At 45.6% G+C, this 26,879-nt stretch overlaps 1 protein-coding gene across 1 annotated transcript in view; it reads right to left on the bottom strand.

The window, feature by feature from the left end:
- LOC116647154 (contactin-associated protein-like 4) overlaps window positions 1-10,345 on the bottom strand; it is a 149,137-nt gene extending 138,792 nt beyond the window's left edge. Inside the window, exon 1 of the mRNA XM_032428352.1 lies at window positions 10,185-10,345. Within this exon, the coding sequence (XP_032284243.1) occupies window positions 10,185-10,269 (85 nt within the window). The 5' untranslated portion in view covers window positions 10,270-10,345. The remainder of the gene's footprint in view (window positions 1-10,184) is intronic.
- Window positions 10,346-26,879: the final 16,534 nt, after the last annotated feature.

Raw genomic sequence — 26,879 nt, 5'->3', positions numbered from 1 at the left:
TCATTTTAGACCCAAAGACATCCTCAGATTAAAAGTGAGGGGGTGGAAAACCATTTACCATGCTAATGGACATCAAAAGAAAGCTGGGGTGGCAATCCTTCCATCAGACAAAGTAGATTTTAAACCAAAGACTGTAATAAGAGATGAGGAAGGACACTATATCCTACTTAAAGGGTCTATCCAACAAGAAGATCTAACAACTGTAAATATCTATGCCCCTAACATGGGAGCAGCCAATTATATAAGCCAATTAATAACAAAAGCAAAGAAACACATTGACAACAATACAATAATAGTGGGGGACTTTAACACCCCCCTCACTGAAATGGACAGATCGTCTAAGCAAAAGATCAACAAGGACATAAAGCCTTTAAATGACACACTGGACCAAATGGACTTCACAGACATATTCAGAACATTCCATCCCAAAGCAATGGAATACACATTCTTCTCTAGTGCCCATGGAACATTCTCCAGAATCGATCACATCCTAGGTCATAAATCAGGTCTCAACTGGTACCAAAAGATTGGGATCATCCCCTGCCTATTTTCAGACCACAATGCTTTGAAACTAGAACTCAATCACAAGAGGAAGGTCGGAAAGAACTCAAATACATGGAGGCTAAAGAGCATCCTACTAAAGAATGAATGGGTCAACCAGGAAATTAAAGAAGAATTAAAAAAATTCATGGAAACCAATAAAAATGAAAACACAACTATTCAAAATCTTTGGGATGCAGCAAAGGCAGTCCTAAGAGGAAAGTATATAGCAATACAAGCCTTTCTCAAGAAACAAGAAAGGTCTCAAGTACACAACCTAACCCTCCACCTAAAGGAGCTGGAGAAAGAAGAGCAAATAAAGCCTAAACCCAGCAGGAGAAGAGAAATAATAAAGATCAGAGCAGAAATCAATGAAATAGAAACCAAAAGAACAGTAGAACAGATCAACAAAACTAGGAGCTGGTTCTTTGAAAGAATTAACAAGATTGATAAACCCCTGGCCAGACTTATCAAAAAGAAAAGAGAAATGACCCAAATCAAAAAAATCATGAATGAAAGAGGAGAGATCACAACCAACAACAAAGAAATACAAACAATTATAAGAACATATTATGAGCAACTCTATGCCAGCAAATTAGATAACCTGGAAGAAATGGATGCATTCCTAGAGATGTATCAACTACCAAAACTGAACCAGGAAGAAATAGAAAACCTGAACAGACCTATAACCACTAAGGAAATTGAAGCAGTCATCAAAAATCTCCCAACAAACAAAAGCCCAGGGCCAGATGGCTTCCCAGGGGAATTCTACCAAACATTTAAAGAAGAATTAATACCTATTCTTCTGAAACTGTTCCAAAAAATAGAAATGGAAGGAAAACTTCCAAACTCATTTTATGAGGCCACCATTACCTTGATCCCAAAACCAGACAAAGACCCCATCAAAAAGGAGAATTATAGACCAATATCCCTGATGAACACGGATGGAAAAATTCTCACCAAAATACTAGCCAATAGGATCCAGCAGTACATTAAAAGGATTATTCACCACGACCAAGTGGGATTTATCCCTGGGCTGCAAGGTTGGTTCAACATCCGCAAATCAATCAACGTGATACAATACATTAACAAAAGAAAGAACAAGAATCATATGATCCTCTCAATAGATGCAGAAAAAGCATTTGACAAAGTACAGCATCCTTTCTTGATCAAAACTCTTCAGAGTATAGGCATAGAGGGTACATACCTCAATATCATAAGAGCCATCTATGAAAAACCTACAGCGAATATCATTCTCAATGGGGAAAAACTGAGAGCTTTCCCCCTAAGGTCAGGAACGCAGCAGGGATGTCCACTATCACCACTGCTATTCAACATAGTATTAGAAGTGCTAGCCACAGCAATCAGACAACAAAAAGAAATAAAAGGCATCCAAATCGGCAAAGAAGAAGTCAAACTCTCACTCTTTGCAGATGATATGATACTTTATGTGGAAAACCCAAAAGACTCCACCCCAAAACTGCTAGAACTCATACAGGAATTCAGTAAAGTGGCAGGATATAAAATCAATGCACAGAAGTCAGTGGCATTCCTATACACCAACAACAAGACAGAAGAAAGAGAAATTAAGGAGTTGATCCCATTTACAATTGCACCCAAAACCATAAGATACGAAGGAATAAATCTAACCAAAGAGGCAAAGGATCTGTACTCAGAAAACTATAAAATACTCATGAAAGAAATTGAGGAAGACACAAAGAAATGGAAAAACGTTCCATGCTCATGGATTGGAAGAACAAATATTGTGAAGATGTCAATGCTACCTAGAGTAATCTACACATTCAATGCAATCCCCATCAAAATACCATCCACTTTTTTCAAAGAAATGGAACAAATAATCCTAAAATTTGTATGGAACCAGAAAAGACCCCGAATAGCCAGAGGAATGTTGAAAAAGAAAAGCAAAGCTGGCGGCATCACAATTCCGGACTTCCAGCTCTATTACAAAGCTGTCATCATCAAGACAGTATGGTACTGGCACAAAAACAGACACACAGATCAATGGAACAGAATAGAGAGCCCAGAAATGGACCCTCAACTCTATGGTCAACTCATCTTCGAAAAAGCAGGAAAGAATGTCCAATGGAAAAAAGACAGTCTCTTCAACAAATGGTGTTGGGAAAATTGGACAGCCACATGCAGAAGAATGAAACTGGACCATTTCCTTACACCACACACAAAAATAGACTCAAAATGGTTGAAAGACCTAAATGTGAGACAGGAGTCCATCAAAATCTTAAAGGAGAACACAGGCAGCAACCTCTTCAACCTCAGCTGCAGCAACTTCTTCCTAGAAATATCACCAAAGGCAAGGGAAGCAAGGGCAAAAATGAACTATTGGGACTTCATCAAGATAAAAAGCTTTTGCAAAGCAAAGGAAACAGTCAACAAAACCAAAAGACAACCGACAGAATGGGAGAAGATATTTGCAAATGACATATCAGATAAAGGGCTAGTATCCAAAATCTATAAAGAACTTATCAAACTCAACACCCAAAGAACAGATAATCCAATCAAGAAATGGGCAGAAGACATGAACAGACATGTTTCCAAAGAAGACATCCAAATGGTCAACAGACACATGAAAAAGTGCTCAACATCGCTCGGCATCAGGGAAATCCAAATCAAAACCTCAATGAGGTACCACCTCACACCAGTCAGAATGGCTAAAATTAACAAGTCAGGAAACGACAGATGTTGGCGGGGATGCGGAGAAAGGGGAACCCTCCTACACTGTTGGTGGGAATGCAAGCTGGTGCATCCACTCTGGAAAACAGTATGGAGGGTCCTCAAAAAGTTGAAAATACAGCTACCATATGATCCAGCAATTGCACTACTGGCTATTTACCCCAAAGATACAAATGTAGGGATGAAGGGGTACGTGCACCGCGATGTTTATAGCAGCAATGTCCACAATAGCCAAACTGTGGAAAGAGCCAAGATGTCCATCAACAGATGAATGGATAAAGAAGATGTGGTATATATATACAATGGAATATTATGCAGCCATCAAAAGGAATGAGATCTTGCCATTTGCAACGACGTGGATTGAACTGGAGGGTATTATGCTGAGCGAAATAAGTCAAACAGAGAAAGACATGTATCATATGACCTCACTGATATGAGGAATTCTTAATCTCAGGAAACAAACTGAGGATTGCTGGAGTGGGGGGTGGGGTGGGAGGGATGGGGTGACTGGGTGATAGACACTGGGGAGGGTATATGCTCTGGTAAGCACTGTGAATTGTGCAAGACTTGAATCTCAGATCTGTATCTCTGAAACAAGTAATGCAATATATGTTAAGAAAAAAAAAAAAAGAAGATAGCAGGAGGGGAAGAATGAAGGGAGCGGAGATCGGAGGGGGAGATGAACCATGAGAGACGATGGACTCTGAAAAACAAACTGAAGGTTCTGGAGGGGTGGGGGGTGGGAGGATGGGTTAGCCTGGTGATGGGTATTGGGGAGGGCACGTTCTGCATGGAGCACTGGGTGTTATGCACAAACAATGAATCATGGAACACTATATCTAAAACTAATGATGTAATGTATGGTGATTAACATAACAATAAAAAACTAAAAAAAAAAGAAAAAAGAATAAGATTTTGAAATTGGTTACTAAAGCAAATCTCAATCCAATCTGAGTACTATAAACAATCTAAAACAACATAATTCGGAAGGGCTAGGAGTGGATGGTGGGCAGACGTGTGCTGACAGGAACATGAAGAGTGACCAAGTGGCCCTGATAATGGACAGGATAGAAATTAAAGCTAAAGCATTCCACAAAACAAAGATCATTCTATAACAACAACACCATAATTCACAATGATGATGCAATAGCTATAAATGGCTAGGACCAAGTAATACAACCAACCACATAAAATAGAAATAATGGGTAGTGTAAGGGGAAACAGGAACATGAATAATAGATTTTAAAACATCACTCTAAGAACAAGATAAAAAATAAGTAAAATATGAAAGATTATATAGTATCATCTTCAAATAAATAAAAAACTATATTCAGATAAAAAAGATTATTCTCTTAACTACATAAACAACATCCACAAAAACTGGTCAGATAATTAGTCACAAAAAGCATCAGTAAATATCACAAAACAGGGACATTATAGATATCATTCTCTGATCATGATGCAACAAAGCAATCCTTCCAGTTGGAGAAAATAAAACCTTCCATTAAACAATTTTTATATAAATGAGGAAATACAAACATGATATGAAAATTTCTGAAAAAGCATAATAATGGAAACACTATATTTCAGATAGATTCTGTGCAGAACAGCAAAAATGGGTCAGAGGAAATTTCATAGCCTTAAACATCTGTCTATACATAAAATAATGAAAATGAATAAAATCCTCTACTCAAACATTTAGCCAAGGAACCATCATTCAAGCCAAACAAAACCTAAGGAGATAAATAACAGAGATAAAAGCTGTTAGACAACCGGAAAGCAGTGAATTGAATCAATAAATTAAGACCCCGGGTCCTTGAAAAAATACACATAATAAACCACCAAACAAATAATGGAGAATAGATGAAAAGTAGTACAAAATACAAAATTAGAAATGACATTAAAAAAGAAGGCATAAAAACATGTTTATTTGCATACCTCTATGCAAGCAAATTTGAAAAGTAAGTGGAATTATAATTTCCAAGTAAAATACAGTTTAACCAAATTAGAGATAGAATTCTTAACCAAACTGATTTTTGTGAAAGAAAGAGAAGGTTGGTTGTCAAAGAACAAATCCACAAATAGAAAAAAGGGGGAGAAGCACCAGGCCCAGATGGTTTCACAGGTGACTGCCAAACAGAGCAGGACAGTGCTGACACAGGTAAATTATTCCAGAGTGTAGAAAACAGGAGAGAATTCTCACTCTTTATGAAAGCAAGGATAGCATTAATAGGTGCATCACAAAAAAGAAAGACATTACAAACCAAAATCACCTATGAATATGAGTTAAAAATACTAAATACAGTATTATTGGCTAGAGGACAAACTCCATTAAGAAAATGGTGTCCCAGGACCCTGTGGGGCTTATTCCAGTAAGGTGAGGAAACTATTCACTATTAGAAAATCTATTGACATAAATGGCCATATTGACAGGCTAAAGAGAAAAATCACATGGCTGTCCTCCAGACACTAAAATGCCTTTCACAATATGTAATGGACTGTTTCAGTAATGACACCAGAAAACAGGGATGGAGGGACACTTTGCTGACAAGATTACATATGTGCCCAAGCCTGACTCAGCTTCCTTACTGGGGGCATTCAGGGGCCCCGAGGAACAAGAATGAGACAGGAAGTCAGCTCTCTACCAATCCACACTGTGTTGGAGGAGTTACCCAATGTAACCAGCAAGAGAAAACCACAGAGGCAGCATAAAAACAAAAATAGAGGGAGAAGTCAGCTGGGTCTATTTTCAGATGAAAATCACATCCTAGAAACAAGCAGGCATTGCAGGTGAACACGTGCAAAATGGTAAAATGCCAGGGAGGGAATTTGGCAATTGTCACTTTAGGAACTGACCCCGAATGCATACATCCAACAATTTAAAAACACAGTTGCTCCGAACTGTGGAAAGAGCCAAGATGTCCATCGACAGATGAATGGATAAAGAAGATGTGGTATATATATACAATGGAATATTATGCAGCCATCAAAAGGAATGAAATCTTGCCATTTGCAACGACGTGGATGGAACTGGAGGGTATTATGCTGAGTGAATAAGTCAATCAGAGAAAGACATGTATCATATGACCTCACTGATATGAGGAATTCTTAATCTCAGGAAACAAACTGAGGGTTGCTGGAGTGGTGGGGGGTGGGAGGGATGGGGTGGCTGGGTGATAGACACTGGGGAGGGTATGTGCTATGGTGAGCGCTGTGAATTGTGCAAGACTGTTGAATCACAACCTGTACCTCTGAAACAAATAATACATTATATGTTAAAAAGAAGAAGAAGAAGAAGAAGAAGAAGAAGAAGAAGAAGAAGAAGAAGAAGAAGAAGATAGCAGGAGGGGAAGAATGAAGGGGGGGAAATCGGAGGGGGAGACGAACCATGAGAGACGATGGACTCTGAGAAACAAACAGGGTTCTAGAGGGGAGGGGGATGGGAGGATGGGTTAGCCTGGTGGTGGGCATTAAAGAGGGCACGTTCAGCATGGAGCACTGGGTGTTATACGCAAACAATGAATCATGGAACACTACATCAAAACTAATGATGTAATGTATGGTGACTAACATAACATAATAATTTTAAAAAAGGCAAAAAAAATAAAAACACAGTTGCTCAATGTTATTCATTACATCATTACTTTAGTTGCAAAATACTGGAAACCATATTAATGTGTGTACCCAGAAGATTGATCTATCTGTATTTATCTATATTTATCTATTATCTATCAATCTATCTATCTATATCTATCTATCTATCTATCTATCTATCTATCTATCTATCTATCTATATCTATCATCTATCAGAGAGAGGGAAGTTATAGAATATATACATCTCTGAAGTGAAGTGTGGGGTGTTAAAAGGGATGAGGGAGATTTCAATGAACTGATTCAGAGTCGTTTCTGGGATACATTGTTCACCCAAAAGAACAAAGGAACATGTGTAGCACTGTGTATAGGAAAGGAGAAAAAAAACCAAACATGAAGTTGTTAATGTTTGCAAAAAGAAACACAGAAAGTATAAACTAGAAACTAGTGCAAGTGGGTGAAAATTTCAATAAATGCCATAACCACCCCATCAGGTGAGCCCAGTGGCACTTGGCCACAGTGTCCTGGCCACTGCAAACATGTCTGAGATTCCTGATGCAGGTCTGTTTTCTGCAGTGGACAGCTGCATTTGGACACTAGTTTTTGGACATTGTGGATGTAAAAGTGAGTGCACTGATGTTGTTGGGAGCTTGGTGTTCTGCAGAAGAAAGGAGATGCAGAATGGAGATAAAATAGGGGATCTTGGCAGGCAGAAAAGAAGCCCATGCAGGGATGGAATGAGCAGCACCAACACATTCTTTGGTCTCAGGTGCACTCAGTGCTTATGACGTCCCCACTCGGCCACTGGAGTCCAGAATGAGCGGTGCCGCCAGGGTCAGGAAGGCGCTCGCCTCACATTAGCTCTCTGTCTGCAAGTCCCTGGTGGGAGTGCACAGGGAACCCCAGCCGCAGTCCGGGCACATGTGGGGAACACCCTCCTCCACTCCGTCCCTGGGAGTAGAGGTGCTCGGCGGGGAGACCCCACCTCAGACAAGTGGGAAAAAAGAGAGTACTCATCCCCGAAATAGCACTAGACAGGTAGTCTCTGTTTTCACCCACGTGGGACCCTCTGACTGGAAGTTCACCCCTGCAGGGAGACCCGCAGGCTCAAGCTCGAGGCCCAAGGTCCGGACAGCATCACGCCTGACCGCATGCTGGCAGGGGAGCAGAACCAGTGCACCCCTGCCCCCACCACACGGATGGTATGCAGCGCATGAAGGGGCGTTCTGGGTCCTGTGGGGAGACTTCAGTTCTCCTGCTCATGGTTGTTCTCCAGGATTGCTTAATTTATGTTGAGTCAAAGTGTTGTCTGCCAGAATTATATGAATAGTTCAAGCTATTTCTCAAAAGGAGAAAAAAAATGTGCCCCCTGAAAGCTTTTGCACAAATCTTACTCATGTGGTGAAGTTCATCTTTGCCAGCAAACAGAATTCTCATCTCTAGTGACTTCAGACTTATTTATGCTAATTGAAACATAATGCAGCCACTTTATCAATACTTCTTCCACTGAAAACAATACTCTCAGAATCCGATTAGCAAGAAAGTACCACATGCAAGTTCCTAGTTTCTAAAAAAGATAAACTTTGGTCATATAAAGTCAATGGATTTCATTTTAATTCATGAAGAATGAAAACCATAGTTTTGGAGATAAAGACTCTAACTTTTGCATCTGAAATGTTCCTAATAATTTAATTTCATAGGTGTTTTGAAATTTGATTCTTTAATAAAGAGACTGCACACTTTGTCAATACAAGACAGATAAACATGGGAACCGGTCCGTTAGTTGTAAGTACTGAAATGTAAGCAGGAGTCCAAGCTCACACAGCTCGCTTTGGAAAGAGCCACCGACCCTCCTGGCCCCTGACAACTGCCCCTAGATTTCAGGTAGGAGAACAAATGACAATAAAGACCTGCTTTTGTGCTGTGTTTAGGGCAACCCTCAGAGCCTCCTGCAGAGGGCTAAGAGCGCCTCGCTCCGGTGGCTATAATCAGGCTGCCGTCTTTGCTGAGTTACCTTCCTATCCTTTCTAAAAGTAATTCTTCCAGGTTCTGTTTTTGAGAAAAGTGCCCATGCCACTGTCCGGCTTGCACCTTTCTGCCGTGTGTGCTCATGTTCCGTGTCAGCAAATCATGCAGTTCCCAGAAAACACAGATCCAGTGGAGCCTCGGCAACGGTGCGGACCCTGCAGACAGGGTCCAAACAGCCCCAGCTGCGCGGACAGACCCAGCAGCCCGGGGGTCCGGGCCCCCAGGAGAGGAGAGGGCCCCCTGTGCTGCAGCAGCCCCGGCACGCAGGGACGGTCTGGGGTGCTGCCCCCGTCCTGTCCGGGGCCTCGGCTCACACCCTGTGTAAACTCCCCACGGTGCCACCACCCTCCTGGCCCCAACCCCAGAGCCTGGAGGAGGCTGGGGCCACAGGAGCAGGGAAGGAAGAAGCCCCCAGTCTGGGAGAGGGGCTCAGGCCCTCTGTCTTCACAGGGGCTCAGCACTTGTCAGGAGGGGACAAGTGTCCCTGACAGAGATTTTCAGCCAAGTACAACTCAAAAACTTTTGGATGTAGCATGGGTAGGCAAATTGGGTTCTGGATTATTTTGGACAATGCCTTTGGGTTAGACCCACAGAACTAGTCCAGGAATAAGGACTTGGGTGTCTGAACTTACAGAACAGGATCCTGAACAACATAGAAGGAAATAGTGTCAGAACCCAATACTTAAATAGTAATCCTCATTTCGTGGGGAGCAGAGGAGGGTTATTTCTTCCTTTCTGTAAATGAAAGAAGTCTTTCTGTGAGAACAGAGGGCTTTCCAGGGCAGCTGCGTGAGGCTGTCTCAGAGGCGGGCGCCCCTAGGTTGGCCCCCAGCGCAGGAGGGCATCGGGCTGCCCCAGGGGCTCCCTGCCTCTAGGGGCGGCTGACCCCACAGACCTGTGTGAACTGCTACAACCAGGGAGCCCGCCTGTCACTTCCCCGTCAGACCTAATCTCTGAAGTGCCAAGTGCTCCGGGAGAAAGGAGCCCACGGAGACACCAGCTGCCGTGTGTCCCCAAGATGCCCCTTTCACACTGAACTTGAGCCTTCCTGATGTATTCAAAGACGGAGAAACAGCAGTGCTGCTTTTGGACAAAACCACGAAAACACACCCTGAACAACATGGACCAGACCGGAGGAAAAGAAACGAGAAGAAATGTGTCCTTCAGCAGGTTCTTGTCTGATTTCTTCAAGATGGTTCATTTCCAGACACATGTGCTGCCATCCCAGCTCTAAATATTAACAATCAAATAAAAACAGCACCATTTAAAGTTTTGGGAGAGCCCCATGCAAGTTGTAAATCGTCTGCCCTGCTTACCTGTGTCTCCTGCTGCGGCCGTACCCCAGCTCTGCACAGACAGAAGGACGAGCGCCCTGAGGACAGCTCCAGGGACCGACCCCATGTTCCTGGTCCTGCTCCTGGAGGCCCCCAAAGTCCGGAGCTCCAGCCTGCAGGCGGCTGGCTGCTCAGTGCAAGCAAGCTGGCGCTGGTCTCCCGGTTCCAGAGCTCCTCCTGCGCCTCCCGTCTCACCTCCCTCCTTCTCTCTCTCTCCCTGCTCTCCCTCCCTCCTTCCTACTCTCCCTCCCTCTCTCCCTCCTCTCTCCCTCCCTCTCTCCTTCCTACCCTCCTTCTTCTCCCTCCTCTCTCTCTCCCTCCCTCCCTCCCTCTCTCCCTCCCTCCTCCTTCTTCCTCTCTCTCCCCCTCTTCTCTCTCCCTCCCTCTCTCTCTCCCTCTCCCTTCCTCCTTTCTCTCTCCCTCCCTCTCTCTCCCTCCTCTCTCTCCCTCCTCCCTCTTTCCTCCTCTCTCTCTCTCTTTCCTCTCCTTCCCTCCTTCCTCCTCTCTCTCTCTCTCCTTCCTTTCCCTCCCTCCTTCCTCTTTCCTTCCTTCCTCCTCTCTCTCTCCTTCCTCTCCCTCCCTCCTTCCTCCTCTCTCTCTCTCCTTCCTCTCCCTCCCTCCTTCCTCTTTCCTTCCTTCCTCCTCTCTCTCTCCTTCCTCTCCCTCCCTCCTTCCTCCTCTCTCTCTCTCCTTCCTCTTCCTCCCTCCTTCCTCTTTCCTTCCTTCCTCCTATCTCTCCCTCCCTCCCCCTGTCTCTCCCTTCTTCCTCCTCTCTCTCTCTCCCTCCCTCCCTCAGCCCTGCCTCTCTCTGGCCTGCATCCACCTGTCCTGACCCCCCTTCTGAGACTGGACCCCCAGGGGCTGTGGCCTCCACCTGCAGGGACCCCTCATAATGACAGGTGGGAGTCAGGTGGCACAGACTGGCCCCTGCCGGCTTGCTTCTACACCGAGGCTCCCTCTGGCTGGCTCCCCTCACCAACAAACCCCAAACCTTCTCCTGCAGAGGAGGGAGGCTGCCCTCTCTCAAGTCCTGCCTTTGCTGCTGGTCCTGATGGGAGGAGCCACATCCAGTGAAACTGTGTCAGCTCAAAAGAGGTAGAACGGAGAAATGCAGGCGGCATTGTAACCCTCAGCTGCCTGTTTCTGGGAGAAGAGCGTTGTCTTCTGATTGTATACAAAGTATTGTTTTGAACTGGAGTATTTTCACCACCTAAATTTCAGTTATGGCATCAGAGACTTGGAGGTGGTAACCCTGCACAATGTGGGGCGGGGAGAAGAACGATTTCTTATTTCCATGGTGGGGGTGTAAGATTATGCCTGTTATATGAATTGGATGGGTTTACTGGCTAAACTCCAAGTTTTTAAATGAGCTCTATCCCCTGGGAGTGTGCTCCCACCCAGACCTTGGTGAGAACCACACAGCGGGGAGAAAAGGGTGTGGGAGCGGGAGAGAAGGCTCAGGGGTCCGTGTCTGAGAAAAGTTGTGAGTCCAGTGGCTTCCTCCAGGGACATGAATTTTTCCTGAGCAGAACATTAAACATGGTGAATGACATCCAGCGGTGCAGGCATCTTACAGACTAGACCTGGGATGCACCACTAACAGACTTAGGTTTGGCAGGTGAGGAGGCTGGATCTTGGGGAGGGGCATCGTGAGGCTGAGCCCCCAGCGTCAGGGTGGGGGAAGATGCCCGCCCACAACACACCGCCAACCCATGCCAGTGATAGGACCACAAAGTCCTCATCCCACAAAACCCTCATATTAGGTTTTTCATGTGGAGATGATTCAGAAAACAAGGTTAAAAAGGATCAGATCCTACACACCTTAAAATGAAAACTGACAAGGCATTTGATCCCTGGTATGTTTTGGGACAAGGTGGGATTTTGCACATGAGGCCCAGAGGGTCACAAAAGGGGGTGAACGTCTCCAGTGGGAAGCACGCCCTTGCTCTGGAGACTAAAGCATCTCTGTACACAAGCACAGCCCTTGCAGAGCCAGGACCAGAGGGTCCTGGAGTGGAGCCGCGGTCTACACCCGCAGCGGCCCCGGGGCAGTGCCAGGAGACAAGGTGGATCCCGCCAGCCCAGGATGCACTGCAGCCTTGGACAGCGCCACCCGTCACCAGTCTCTGCCCAGGACCCACCTGAAGGCCATCCCAGGGTCCAAGGCAGTCATGGCAGAGATTCCCCCCGGTGTCCAGAGGCCCTTCCCTAAGGTCCGGGTGGCAAAGAGCCCCCTCCTCAGTGGGGCGCCAGGATACCCGGAGACCTGAGGGTGGTGCACACTCAAGTTCTGCTCTCCAGACACCAGAATCACCACTCGCAGGGCTGGCAGTGTGTTTGTAACTGCTGCTGGTCGCACATCGGTCAGGCATCAGCACCTGGCACGGCAGGAAGTCCACAGATAGCCGGCTCGGGGCTGGCAGGGGCCACCGGCTGTAGACAGGGGCCGTCCAAAGCGGGACTCTGAGGCTCCAGGCTGCCTGCCCACACAGGTCCGGGAGGGGCAGGTGTGGTGCGGAGGCTCCCTGCTGGAGGAGCATGACCACAAACTCGCCTTTTTATTTTCTCACTCAGCAACACACCCCTCTCAATGTTTATCTCAGCATCTTCTGTCTAAAATTTGGACGCACTTAATTCTTGCTTCCAAACGGCAAATGGCTTTGTCATTCCATTACATCCCCTGATGACTGAAATTACTGTTAGTGAAACATAGTGATCTGTGCAGATGTGGAAAGATTTGAGTTCTTCCCTAAGCCCCCAGGGAATGAGCAACAACGGAGAGAAAAGTCCAGGGACTGGCCCTCTCGCTCTCTGAGGGGCCCTCATGCTGGCCTTTCACACCAAGGAAAGCAGATCAGTGGACATTCGGTGGGGACACTGGTTGACTTCTCAGTGCATTTTGTAAAACACAGTCTATCTTTACACAGGAGGACTCTGCACACATCATTCCATGGGCAACACCTGGACCACACCTGGACCACACCTGGGCAATGAATCTCACTTCTCCTACAATGTGAGAAAACATCTCGGGTCATTCACGCACACAGGCACACGTCCACACCTAGGCAAGCACACACACTCACATGCATGCATTCACACGTGTGCACACACATCCATAGACATGCACACTTACCCACATTCACGCACACACATCCACACACACATGTTCAGTGGGCACACGCACACACACTCACTCATTCACTTGTGCTGACTTTCTTTCATAGACTCACAGACATTGAGACGGAAGATGGTTTTGGAGCCCTCCAGTCCAACGCGAAGTCTTGACAAAAACACCCCTGAGGAAGGTCACCCCGCATGCTTCTCCCGATCTCTGGTCTCAGGAACCTGCTGACATTTATTAAATGTTTACAACATGCCATGGGAGGAGGGAGGAGAAACCTATTTCCTTATATTCCCAAAGCAAATCAGAGATTGACAAGTCCATTTGAATCAACTACATGAGTTCCAGAAAAGATGTTTTCCTAATATTACGAAGGGCATCTCAAAGAAAAAACTACCTCATCTCTTTGGGGAAGGGAAGACGGGTTGGTATTACCTTATTTTTCCTTATCACAAGTAATGTAAAATGCAATCCCATATAAACGACCTGGTGGACATACCTGAAACCTCACTGCAGGACCGAGAGTCCGGAGCAGACCTCCTGCGCTCGACACCCCTTCCCGTGGGAAGGAAAGTGGGGCCCCTGCCCGTGCCTCAGTCCCCAGGATGGGATGTGACACAGGTGATTGCTGTTTTTCTTTAAAGTTTAGGTTATTGTTACAAAAGAAAATCTATGGTCGTGTTAATTGTAGTCAGGTATTAAAGGCATTTTTAAAAAATTAGAAGCTTCACTGTTGAAATTATGAGGCTTCATGATGTTCAGCTAAGAAAAATGCCAGTAGCAGACATTTGCAATATTTAAATCTTGGCCTCATCAAACAATTAAAGAAAGAGATCATTCAGAGGAACATGTTTCCTATCATAGGAAAATTGAATTGACAATAAATACTCTAGAATTCTATGCTCAGATACAAAGCCTACGTTTCCAAGTTCAGGCATCTGAAGAGCTCACGCAGGCTCAGTGCAACGTCTGTCCAGAAGGGGCCGGGTCCACGCGGGGACTCCACCGCCTGCCAGCCATCCTCCGCGAGACCCGAGGGCGGCAAAACCCCCTTGTGGCTGTGGTCGTCTGCCTCGGGGGCTGAAGTTTGTGCAGTGTTTAATTTTACTTTCTGAGGGACTCAAAGTCCTTTAGAACAAATGAATGCCTGAAGTAAATTTTGTATTGTTATAATTTCTCCTGCCAAGCTGTAACATTTAAATCAAAATTAGCAAAGTTAGTCGCTTTGCTAATACCATGCACTGGATTGATCAGAATTTTGGAATTTAAAGCTCTAGAGATGCAAGTTGTTAATATTTTTTCAACCCAAACTATTGTAAAACGTGATTTAACTCACAAGAGAAAGTAAAACGTACAAACAGCATCTGTGTCTACAGCACTGAAAAGCGGCAAACACAGCAGATAAAAGTCGAATGTTGTACTTTTTCCTACTTGAAAAACTGTCAAAAACACTGAAAGTTCTTGCTTCTCTAGTTAACAGAAGTAAGTAATATTTTTATTTTATTGTGGCTGCTTGTTACATAATTCAAATAGAGTTACAAAGGAATAGGGTTGTAAGACCAAATATTTTTATTTTAGTTTATCATTTAAAATTTTTTTTTTTATTTTTAAAGATTTTATTTATTTATTTGACAGAGAGGGAAAGAGCAAGCACAAGGAGGGGGAGCAGCAGAGGGAGAAGCAGGCTTCCCGCTGAGCAGGGAGCCCGATGCGGGGCTCGATCCCAGGACCCTGGGATCATGATCTGACCTCAGACGCTTAACCGACTGAGCCACCCAGGCGCCCCTAGTTTATCATTTTTACTTAAATGCCGAGGAGTTATGTCTTGAGTGGATGAGATATTTATATAATGACTGAAAGCAATTTTTAGTGTTTGTGGAGAGACCTTTCTTAAAAATGTGTTTCTAGATTGATTGAGTTTTAAATGCCTATTGCAAAAAGTGAAGTGTTACTTAAGAGAGTGTCAGTAAGCCCAACTGGGGTCCATCCCCGGTTCTGAAGGAAGGTAGAGGCCTGGGTCTGCAGAGAGGAGGCTGCCGTAAGCCCCCTGCTCCCTAAACTGAGCAGGTGAATGAACTCTGCCCTTCTGAGCGGCTTGGGGCCTCTCCCTTCTCTGAACACTGACCTCCCGCTAGGAATTGATCAAAAGCCCTTTGTGGTTTCTCTGGAGCTTTGCTATCAGGTTCTTTAACATCAGGAAGGTTCTCGACGCTGCCTTCAACCTTGGAACCCCAGTTTCAGCAGCCCCTCCCAACGTTTCCAGGATTGGGTGGAACACGAACGTCCGACTGAGGGTCTGAGACCAGCCTGCAGGAGCCCCATCCACAGCATCTAAAATGCTCTGTAGAGCCCGGGTGCTTATTTCATTGTTCAGAGCTTTGTTTGGGATCATTTAAATTTTAAAAATGGGCGAGTCTTTAGTAAAACAATAATGCATAATTAATGTGCCCACTGCACACTCTAACATACATTTGGTTTATTGTTTTTCTAAAGCAAGGAACATTCTGGGGATGGCCAGAAAGAGACACTAAAGCAACACCCTCAGATGCCACCCTGGGTGAACAAAGTTCTCTGAGAAAGGACTGTGGCATCATTGGTATCATTAATGTATTCTCCAAGTGTGACCCTAAGTTATCTAAAAATGAAGCATTGGGCATTGGAGTAAGCGCCCAGTACATGTCAAGATGCAGCATGTGACATTAGGTGTGTGTTTTCTCTTTGAGGCAGAGAACGGGCATCCACTCAGAATTTGCTCTGGGCTCTCATGACTGCACACAGGCTGCCGAAACCACGGAGCGTGAGCAAAAAGTCAGCCTGCTGTGTGTCCAGCCGGGGAGGCAGATGCAAGACCACTAAAGATGCGCGCAGGAGAGGGATGTGGTGGGGAATGTCTGTGCGGAGGGACCTGCCGGTCGGGAGGTATCTGGGGGAAGCAACAGGGCGTCAAGAGGCTACTGTGAGGAGGAGCTGGGGAGGCCCCATGGCACACAGGGGAAGAGGGGGGCCTGAGAACGGCCATAAAGAATCCTAAGTCACCCACATGTGCCTTCGCTCCACACTCAGATGTGCCAGCCAGGAGGCTTCCAGCCATTTCCTTCCTACGGTCCATTGGTATTGATCTCAAACTTCCATCCCATCGAAGGGAGCGGAATTGGCCACACTGACCCTCCCGAGCATCGGCTGGCGGTCCATGGTGGGACCCTGGGCCAAGCCCCTCCCTGGATGCAGCCCCTGAGCCCCTTGGCTGCCGTCCATCTGCACCCCCATCGCCCCCAGGCTCCGGTTCCCACTTCAGCATTGGCCTTGGGTGCTGGGGGTGCAGGCCGGGAAGGCCCCCATCTTCCCTTCTGAAGCCTCCCCTTCCATGTGACCCTGGGGGTGCCCAGCTTGTCTCTTGAAGGGCTGGATTTCACCCACGCTCTCCTTCAGGCTGTCCATGTCCTGGTCACCGGGGGGTCCCCAGGTGGAAAAGACACAACTTTCTCCAGCTCAGTAAAATGCTCTGAATGTTGTGAACAACCCCAAACACAGATATCTGTAGGAATTCAACAGTTCAGGTGCCTCCATCCGATGCCACGGGCACCTTCAGAGCTGAAGGCCGAGCCCACAAGCTCACTCACTTCCTGGGCAAGCAGAGAGAAGGTGGCTGCCACCGGGGCTCTCCCCCAGCGACTGCCACTGCTGAAGTAACTCAAGAACCGAAAAGGTAAGTGTTTGAAGTAAATTGTATTGTTAGGCCTTCGAGCACAAAATATTTTTCAGCCACAGAGAATCTCCCATAAGGAAAGAGCTGAGACACAAGAGACAAGGACTCTTCTCTTGGTTCCTCCACCACCGTCTGCAAGACAGGAGGGGACCCCTTCCCCTGCCCCTGTCCTCCTGGATGGTGTCTGCAGTTCTAACCTTTCTTACTGTCCTTTAACACATATCCAACTTTCAAAATGGCACTAAAAGATGAAGACAATGAGAGGACAAGCCATTGAGTAAGAGAAAACCTGCAAAACACAATCTGATAAAGGACCGGTAACAAAATATACAAAGAGCTCTTCAAACTAAAATGTGAGTGTTTATAATTCAACAAGAAAAAAACCCAATTAAGAAATGGGCAAAATATCTAAACAAACACCTCACCAAAATGTACAGATGGCAAATAAATGTGTGAAAAGATACTCAACACCATGTGCCATCAGGGAAATGCAAATTAAAACAATGAGGTCCCACTGCACCCGATTAGAAGGGCCAGATCCGGAATGGGGCCAGCACCACCTGCTGGTGAGGATGGGGGAGCGTCAGGACTCTCCCTCGAGGCCAGTGGGAGTGCAGGACCCGGCAGCCACGTTAGAAAACAAGTTTGATGGTTTCTTACAGAATGAAACATACTCTTACCCTGTGATCCAGGAATCTCAGTCCTTGGTATTTACCCAAATGAGTTGAATAATGATGTCCAGTCAAAGACCTGCACACGGATGTTTACAGCAGCTTTACTCATAATTTTAAGACTTGGAAGCAACCAAGATGTCCCTCAGGAGGTGAATGGATATACTGTGGTCCATCCAGACAATGGAATATTATTCAGTGTTAAAAAGAAATGAGCTATCAAGCCATGAAAAGACCCGAGGAGGCTTCAATGCATATTACTAAGTGAAAGAAGCCAGTCTGAAGTCTGCATACTGTATGATCCCAACTCTATGATGTTCTGGAAAAGGCAAAACTATGGAGACAGTAAAATGATGGGTAGTTGTCAGAGGTCATGGGGAGGAGGGATGAACAGAGCACAGAGGGTTCTTAGGGCAGTGAGGCTAGTCCGTGTGATACTGCAAGGGTGGGTATGGGCCCTTGCACATCTGTCAGTGATGGGGTTTTGGAATATAGGGAGGTTCAGTGGGATGAAGTCCAGAACCAACGACCAAGAAAGAATTCTTGAGACACCTTTGGTGCAAAATGGTGGTTTATTAAAGCCTGGGGACAGGACCCATGGTCAGAAAGAGCTCCTGCCCTGGGGCTGTGAAGGGTGGCTGAGTACATACTATGCGGTTGGGGGAGGTAAGGAAAAGGGAGGTTTCCAAAAGAACTTTCATATGCTAAAGAAGACTCACAGGATACCAGAGGCCATGCCATTGTCAGGTTAAGGTTGTTTCTCCCTCTAGTAAAGCATTAACATTAAGATAGTTGGAAACTTCCTGGAGGAACATTATACTCTGTCCATTTTAAGGATCTGTCAATGGGCTGCAGGTTATAAGGACATTTAATTGTATCTACATTTCCTTCTGGAAGCTAGGTTATTGATAGACATGCTTTGTTCTTGTAGACTGCTAAGACATTTGTAAACTGAGGGAAACTCATGTCTTGCAGGGCTGTGATCTCTATAAGTTAACGATTTGTTTTTCCTTTCCTTAGCTTTAGGGCCCCCAGGAGTGCCTGAGGAATGTCACATAGATCCCATCTGGGGGGGGGGGAGGGTTGTGGGGTGTCGGCTTCTGCTTTGTCCTCAGCTTGCTTTCTGTTCCCTCATCACAGTACTGATGGTATGCACATCCAGAGGGCAGCCTCATGCAAACTCTGGACTTTAGTTACTCATAATGTGTCCATGTTGGCTCATAACTTATGATAAATGTACCACAGTGAGGCTACATACTAGTAATGGGGAAATTGGGGATGGGCAGTGGGTATATGGGAATTCTCCCTACTTTTTTACTCATTTTTTCCTATAAATCTAAAACTTTTTTTTCCAATAAGCTAAACTCCCCCAACTCACTGTCCTGTCGAGGGATGGTGAGGCTGAGATCTCTGCTGCCAGGCAGGGCGTGATACTGGAAAATTGGGGAGTGATGGGATGCCGTGTTAGCAGATGCTGTGCCACCTTTGAAAATAAATCTGAATGCTGATGACCACAGTGTCTCATGGAGGTGCCCCAGCATCACAGGGGGAGGGAAGCCAGGGCTGACCGTCCCCCTGAATTCAGCAACTGTGGAAACATCTACAGAATCCAAGAAAACCTCTCCTGGAATAAGACAACGTCTGTCATGCTAACACTAAAAGGTTTTGCTTATTTTGCACCATAAAATGTTATAATGTTCAAATGAGACAATTGGGTAAACTATTAAACATATAAGTCATGACATTATAAATTTTACATATTGTGTGTTATCAGCTTACATTTTAAAATCACTCATTATAAATTGGAAGAAAATATATTTTTAAATGGTAAATAAAACTCCATGTGGGAAAAGAAAACACCTCCATGTGGAAATCGAAAATAAGACAAGATTATTATTTTATATTTATAGAAATGTAATCCCGTCAGACTACACTTTGATGAGGAAGCAGAAGGCAAGTGAGGACAAAGCCGAAGCTGGTACCCTACACTCCCCCCCCCCTTTTAGGAATAGATGTGACATTCCTCAGGCAGTCCTGGCTGCCCTAAAGGAAAAACAAATGGTTAAATGATAGAGATCACAGTCCTGCAGGACAGGAGTCTCCCTCAGTTTACAAATGTCCTAGTGATTTACAAGGAAGAAGCTTTCTTATCAATAACCTAACTTCCAGAGACCCATAACTCAGTTTCCTGAAGCCCTAACATTCCCTCCCCTCCATAAAATGAAGGGAGGCTGAGGCAGAAGGAAATGTAAATAAAACTGAATTTCTTTTGAACCTGAAGCCCACTGACAAGGACGTGTGAGAGGAGGAATGCAACATTCCTCCAGGAAACTCCCAACTGTCTTCATGTTAGTGCCTCATTAGAGGGAAAAACAGCCTTGGTTTCACAATAACCAGGCCTCTAGTATCCCGAGAGTCTTTAGCTATGACAGTCCTTCTGGACACCCCCTTTGTCCTCACCTCAACTCCTGAGTATGTAACAGGCCACTTCAAGACCACAGGGCAGCAGCTCTTCCTGCCCACAGATTCTGTCCCCGTGCTTTAATAAACCACCATTTTGCACCAAAGATGCCTCAGGAATTCTTTCTTGGTCGTCGGCTCAGGGCCTCACCCCACGGAACCTCACCTATATTCCAAAACTGCATCAACTCGACAATAAAATTTCACAGCCTGAGAAACACACACATGATACACCCGTATGAAAACATCTTCATGTAGAACTATCACCTGTTCTTTTTCTCCTAAAAGTCCTTTCCTCATGTCAGAACCAATGCCTCCACCCTCACCCCAATCTCATTTAAAGTCAACAACAAAAATGTCCCTCTTGCTCTGATGTATAACCTCCACTGAAAGCCTTACAGAGTGCATTTTAAGGTTGGGGAGTGATGGGATGCATGTATGAGCAGATGCAGCGCCACCTTTGGAAGCGGGGGACAGTGGAGCTTGCATTCCAGGGGAGGGGAGGGGGAGGCTGGTGCGCCCCGGGGCCCCGCGTCCCCCGTCCCCCGTCTCCACCAGCAGCGGGTTCTGGGCTCGCATCGTATCTGTTGAACATTTTACAAGCTGTATGTGTTTTCTGGGTTTCCTTTGAAGACCTGAACACGACACTTTCTTGGAGGGAATAGTACTGGTTTCTCCGTTGGCGGGGGCGCAGAATGTGGAGCAAGTTAATCCAGTTTGCATTGCTCTTTGTTTTACCAGATCTCACTCTAATTTAAAATCAATTTGCAGTATGTTGGAATGTGCGGTGTTCAGTTAGAAAGGGCTCTCAGACAGATGGTGCTTTAAGTGCCGACGTGCTCAGCCCGCCCCTGGTGATGCCATGTGAGGAGCAGCAAAACACGGGCTCCTGAGCCGGGACTGAGGCCCTTGCATGAACAAAGGCTTCTCTCAGATCCAAACTTTGTATTAAGTCTTCAGAGATAAAATGTTTCAATTTTATAATTTAGTGATATTGTGTTGCAGACTTAATATTTTTTCCTCCAAGAAAGAATAAGAAGAAGCAAATTGTTCTGCTAGATTGAGGTTTATATATTTTTTTTTTGCCAAAATAATATACTTAATAAATTAAAAAGTCAAATACACTAGAAGTCTAAAGAAGACGACACCCCAAGTAGCCCCCATTCATTAGTCCCATGTTCTGTGGTGGTTCACCGGCAGGATGGCAGGTTCCTGGGTGAACACAGCCCCTGCACCCCGCGTCCATGCTGACGGTGGGCACATCCACCTGTCCCATGCACACCAGTTTCAGCTTCCATAGCTGCAAGCACACGGTAGTCTTTCTGTTACGGACGTTTCATAATAAACAGAATCACAGTGTGGGCTCTGTGTCTGCTTCTTTCAGGGAGCAGAGTTTGGTTGAGGTTCATCCCTGTGGAAGTATGGAGCCGTGTGTCAGGCCTCATTCCTTTCTGTGGTTGAATAACATTCCGTACACTGGAATGTTGGAAGGATGGACCACGCTGTGTTTATCCACTTGTGCTCTGATGGACTCTTGGCTTGTGTCTACTCTTGGCTGTCATGAATGGTGCTGCTGCGGACACTCTTGGGCGAGCCCTTGTGCAGAGGCACACTTTCATTTCTTTTGGGTGCATGGCTAGCAGTGGAATTGCTGGGTCACGTGGTGACTATGTTTAAACTTCGGGGAGCTGCGAGGCTGTTTTGCAAAGTAGGGGCTGCTGCTGGGTCTCCTGGTGCCATCAGCTCAGCCATCTGCTTCCACCAGGCAGGTGAGGTTGGAACACCTCTGACTCTCCCCCATTCCACACATCCTATCCACTCAGTTTAGCTCTATTGCTTTTTAAAGTAAATCAAGGGTCGTTGTGCTTCAGTTTCTTTTGGTTGTTTTTGAGTACTTAACCCTCTACCATCAAAATAAGTGCACTTTTTATGCACATTCTCAGAGGCTGTCTCAAGTAGAAAGGCTCAGCACCCTGCTGCTTGCCTCTCCCTGGGGCTGAGCCGCTGGGATTAATGGACGTGGGAACTGTTGGCCCCTCCCTGCCTGCCCGCCCGCAGGAGAGAGAACTGGAGAATTCTCCAGCAAGTCATCAGCCTAGAGATTTCCAGAGTCTCACTGCAACAGTTACAACTCTTTAGGGTAAAAGAATTACTTCTCAAGAATTCACATAAAAATAAAACTCAACAAATTGTTGTTTTTACCTTTTAAAATTAAAGAATTGTTAAAGATGTTGTATTCATTTTACAGATACGATATTAAAAGTTTGAAGCACTTTATGAAAACCAGTCATTTGCCACTTGTTTAAAAACAGATTTAATTTCATTGTGCGCCTTCAAGATCATTTAAATTTTATACACAGCCTGTTCAAATAAGTAGCATTTAATTAAATAGAAGCAATTATACAAATGGTATTCTAATCTAAAAAGTGTTAAACCACCATATAGAAACACAGGTACATGTCTTTGTACACATCACGCTCCTATATCTTTGAATGCATGAAATCCTAGTTTCAGGTGACTTTCCTGTTAAAAAAAAAATGTCTCTACCTACAGAACTCAAAAAGTTGTCAATTAATATTTGAAGATGAGCATTTCTTATAAATTAATCTACTAGCAGCACTTAACATTTATAAAACCTCCTTGAAAATGGCATGTTGTTTATTTTAAAGTCCAAGGCCAGCGTCTCTAGATCCATGGTGGACATTGGTTTTAAGGTGTGGACATGGAGGGGCAGCTCGGGGCTCCCACCTGCCGCTTCCCAGCCCGCTGTGGGTGGGCAGTTGGTAAACCTTGCTCCAGCCCCTGGTCCTAGGGCTGGGGGATGGTTCACAGACAGGCCTGCGTGGAACAGACCACCTGGAAATGTTGGTTAAATTTTTACAATCAGTTAATTGTTAATCTTAGATTTATAGCTTCTGAAATGTTTGTTTTTATTCTTTTGCTCCTGGAATATAAAACCTGGAGTGTGTTTTTCTATACAAGCCAAATGATTTAAGAAATGATAACACAGGTTCTGAAATGTGGGATGTGTCTGTTTGTTCCTTGTCCTTCAGCAACTTTGGGGGCTGGCGGAAGGGACTCTGGCTGGCAGCCCCGGGGGCGGTCTGCTCTGGACCTCCATGCCCGCGGGTGCACTGCAGACCAATGTGCGCAGACCCGCTCACCTCAGACACGTCTCTCTTTATCTCTTCCTCTGTTTCTTCCTTAAACTTACTTACTTTGTAAACTAAGCAGCAAACTGGCAAACACAGCAAAGGAAAGCATCTTTTGTGTCTGGGATGTGTTAAGTGGAGTCCCAGTTAAAATGTGTAATTCTTTTACCCTCCCAGTGGAGTCTCTATAAGCAAAGGTTTGTCATACGTTTTAAGTAAAAATTATACGTAATTTAGAACCGCAGCCCCAGCCATCTGGATGTTCCTAAATTGCACTTTGCAAAGCACATCCATGTCTTCATCCGAGTGGACCAGGTGTGCTGGGCCAAAGCTGCAGCAGGAGTCACCATGCTTGTTGCTACCACGCTCCACGTGTGTGGGGGTTTCCCTGCCTGCACACAACCCCCCGGGGGTTTGTGCACTGCGGTCACAATGACAGGGTCCTGTGCGGACATCATGGAGGTCCTGTCTTGCCACAAAGTTCCTTGAACGGCGCTGGACACAGCATGTTTTAGCGTTGCTACTTTTCCCTCCCCATTTTAACAGGAGAGTTTCTGTTACTGAGGCATGAAATGTTCCTATTGCTTGTGTTCTGTCCTTTGGGTGTGTTCATGTTAGGTTTGATAAGTCGTTATGGACGTGTTATTTTCTCTTATTATCTCTGGGGCTGTAGAGTGTGCATCCCTGGGTGCTCCCCTGTGGCAGCCGGGAGGGCTGGGTGGATGCCCTCCCTCAGTCCCAACCTCCTGCTGCAAAGTGTTTTGATTAATTAACGGTGGGTTGAAAGGATGCTGTATGGTCGTGCTGTGGATGAGTTTCCTGGAACTCCCAGTCCATTTTGCAGCCATGAGGGATGTTAGCTTGAGGGTGAAGCTGGGACAGGGAGAAGACAGTGCTAAGATAATCTCTAAAGATGGGCCTGAGTCCAGGTGGAGCTGTGCCTAAAGCTGAGAATGTTCCAGAATTCTCCAATTAAGCCAGGTCATTATATTGCCTTGCATGTGTGTGTCCCATTAAGCTAGGGTTTCCTTCCTTACCTTGCTCAGTACATCCTCAGGGCTCCCCCTGGTGCCTTTCCCGCATCTCTACAGTCGGCTTAGACAAAAAATCACAACCCATTTCCCATTGAATATAACCGACCTATGGGTGGCTAATATCTTTGGTGGTTAATTGTTGGTGTTCTTCTAAAAGGTCAAGAGGCTATTGTTATACATTTATTGTTAGTTAGGAAATCTAAAAGGATGGAATATTGATGAATGCTACCTATATGACTCAGATGATTTAAATTTTTTAATTTTTAGAATAAAATGTTGAATTAAATTATTATCCATATGCATTAAGTGAGAAATTATCTAATTTCAGAAATTTCTATACATGTACAGAAATTTGAATATTAGTTAAAAATAAATAAGGGCTTTCGGCAACAGTGGCACAAACCCTCACAGAGATAACAGCTGGTAAATGTGAAGCATGTCCCGAACCAACTATTGAGAGGCATTGGGGAAAGCCTAGGACCAGATGGCAACCAGCAGAGCCTTCGCTCTGGAAACGATGCCACCGGAAGGGTAAGACTTTTCCCTAAATGCATGGCAGCGGGTCCAGGTACATGAAACCAGTGGAGGCAGCTTGAGGTGGGAGGATGGAAACTTAAAGAGGAAACTCTGGGAGCAAGAGAACATAACACAAGGTCAGACTCCAAATCTAAGTGTACTCTGTCCAAATCCTGGCTGATCACAGGACTGTGTGTATGCCAGTCAGACCCAGGGAAACTAATGAGAAATGACCAGGCTCCAGAAGAGGCCACCATCGGAAGGTGGGACAACAAGGACATCTGTGAGTTTGCTGCCTTTGGCAAACGTGTGCTTCCTAACCTGGGAGCAGCTCAGCTACAGAAATGGAATCCTTTCTTGCCAGAGGTGCCCGGGGAGAGCTTGCAGGACAGCTGAGAACTGACGCAACTCCTCAGAACCAGGTGAGCCACAGCTGTGAGCCCCAAATGCTTCACTAGCCGTGCCCAGCAGGCATGGGAGGTGCCCCGGGGAGCCAGGTCAGCAGCTGGAAGGTGTCAGAGCCCTGCAAGGTTATTGGTGGCTGGGAAACTGACTTCGCACTGAGTGCAGGAAGCTAACTGTCATTTGGGGCAAGAAACAAAGACAATACAAACCAGAGCTGCTGTGACATCTTATCCACAAAGTTCATTTCGATAAAAAAGTAGAGGACATAACATGACCCAAACTCAAGAGAAAACTCATTAATGAGAACTGACTCCAAGTAGCCCTAGTGTTGGACTTAACAGATGCTGGTCTGAAAGCCATTTTTATAAATATCTTTAAAGAATTAAAGGAGAAATCATCTTAATAATGGGAGGAGTAAGGAAACTCAAGAGGTGAGTAAAAACTATAAAATCATGGAAATGTCAAGTATGGAAGTGAGGTAACTGAAATGAGACCTTCACTACATAAACAAATAGCATGTTGGAAGTAGAGTAGCTAGACTCAGGACCATGATAGATCAAGAGAAATTACAGAATCTGAAACAAGAGAGAAAAAGTGATTAAGGAAAACAGAACATGTGGGACCCTGTCAGCAGCATAAAATGCATCCACTTTGTCTTACAGGTTCAAGAAGCTCGATGACTCTCATAAGGGTCAACACAAAGAAAACCCCAACTCTGCACTGAATCAAGATGCTCAAAGCCAAGGTCTCAAAAGAAGCCCCAGAAAAGCCCGTTGGGCACCGGGGAAGAGTTGCGGTGGGAGCTGACCGACCCTCTCTGGAGGCAGTGGAGGAACTGAAAACCATATGCTTGCACCTTCTTTTTTTTATTTATTTATTTGACAGAGACACAGCAAGAGAGGGAACACAAGCAGGGGGAGTGGGAGAGGGAGAAGCAGGCTTCCCGCCGAGCAGGGAGCCCGATGCGGGGCTCAATCCCAGGACCCCAGGATCATGACCTGAGCCGAAGGCAGACGCTTAATGACTGAGCCACCCAGGCGCCCCGCACCTTATTTCAATTGTGGAAGACAGCGGTTGGATACTTCTGCCTGTGGGGCCATCGACTTCCTTATTAGAGTGAGTTTGTCATGTAAATAAGACTTTCTCATGAGGCTACTAACTGGAGTCTTTTCTCAGCAGAAGATATGAATGGTCCACAAAAGCTCGAAGTAAGCTCTGTCTCAGCAAGGGGCAGGCGTTCACTCCCACCTGAGCAATTCCAACAAAGTCTTTGTAGCAGAAACCTTCCTGCTGCCCAGTGTCCGCAATGCCCACAGCACCCAACTCACCTCACCCCACCCTCAGGTGAGTTATGCGTTATACTTACCTCTGAATCCAAACATGCAAACGTGTAGCTGTGTCCGTGCCCATGTGCAGATGTGAATCTACACCTGCACCGACACCTGTGCCTACACCTACACCTGTACCTACACCTACACCTGTACCTACACCTGTACCTACACCTACCCCTGTACCTACACCTGTACCTACACCTACACCTGTACCTACACCTACCCCTACACCTACACCTGTACCTACACCTACCCCTGTACCTACACCTGTACCTACACCT

This window comes from Phoca vitulina, unplaced genomic scaffold (assembly GCF_004348235.1).
Source record: "Phoca vitulina isolate PV1807 unplaced genomic scaffold, GSC_HSeal_1.0 scaffold1, whole genome shotgun sequence".
Lineage (NCBI taxonomy): Eukaryota > Metazoa > Chordata > Mammalia > Carnivora > Phocidae > Phoca > Phoca vitulina.
This window is presented reverse-complemented; position numbering and strand designations above follow the sequence as displayed.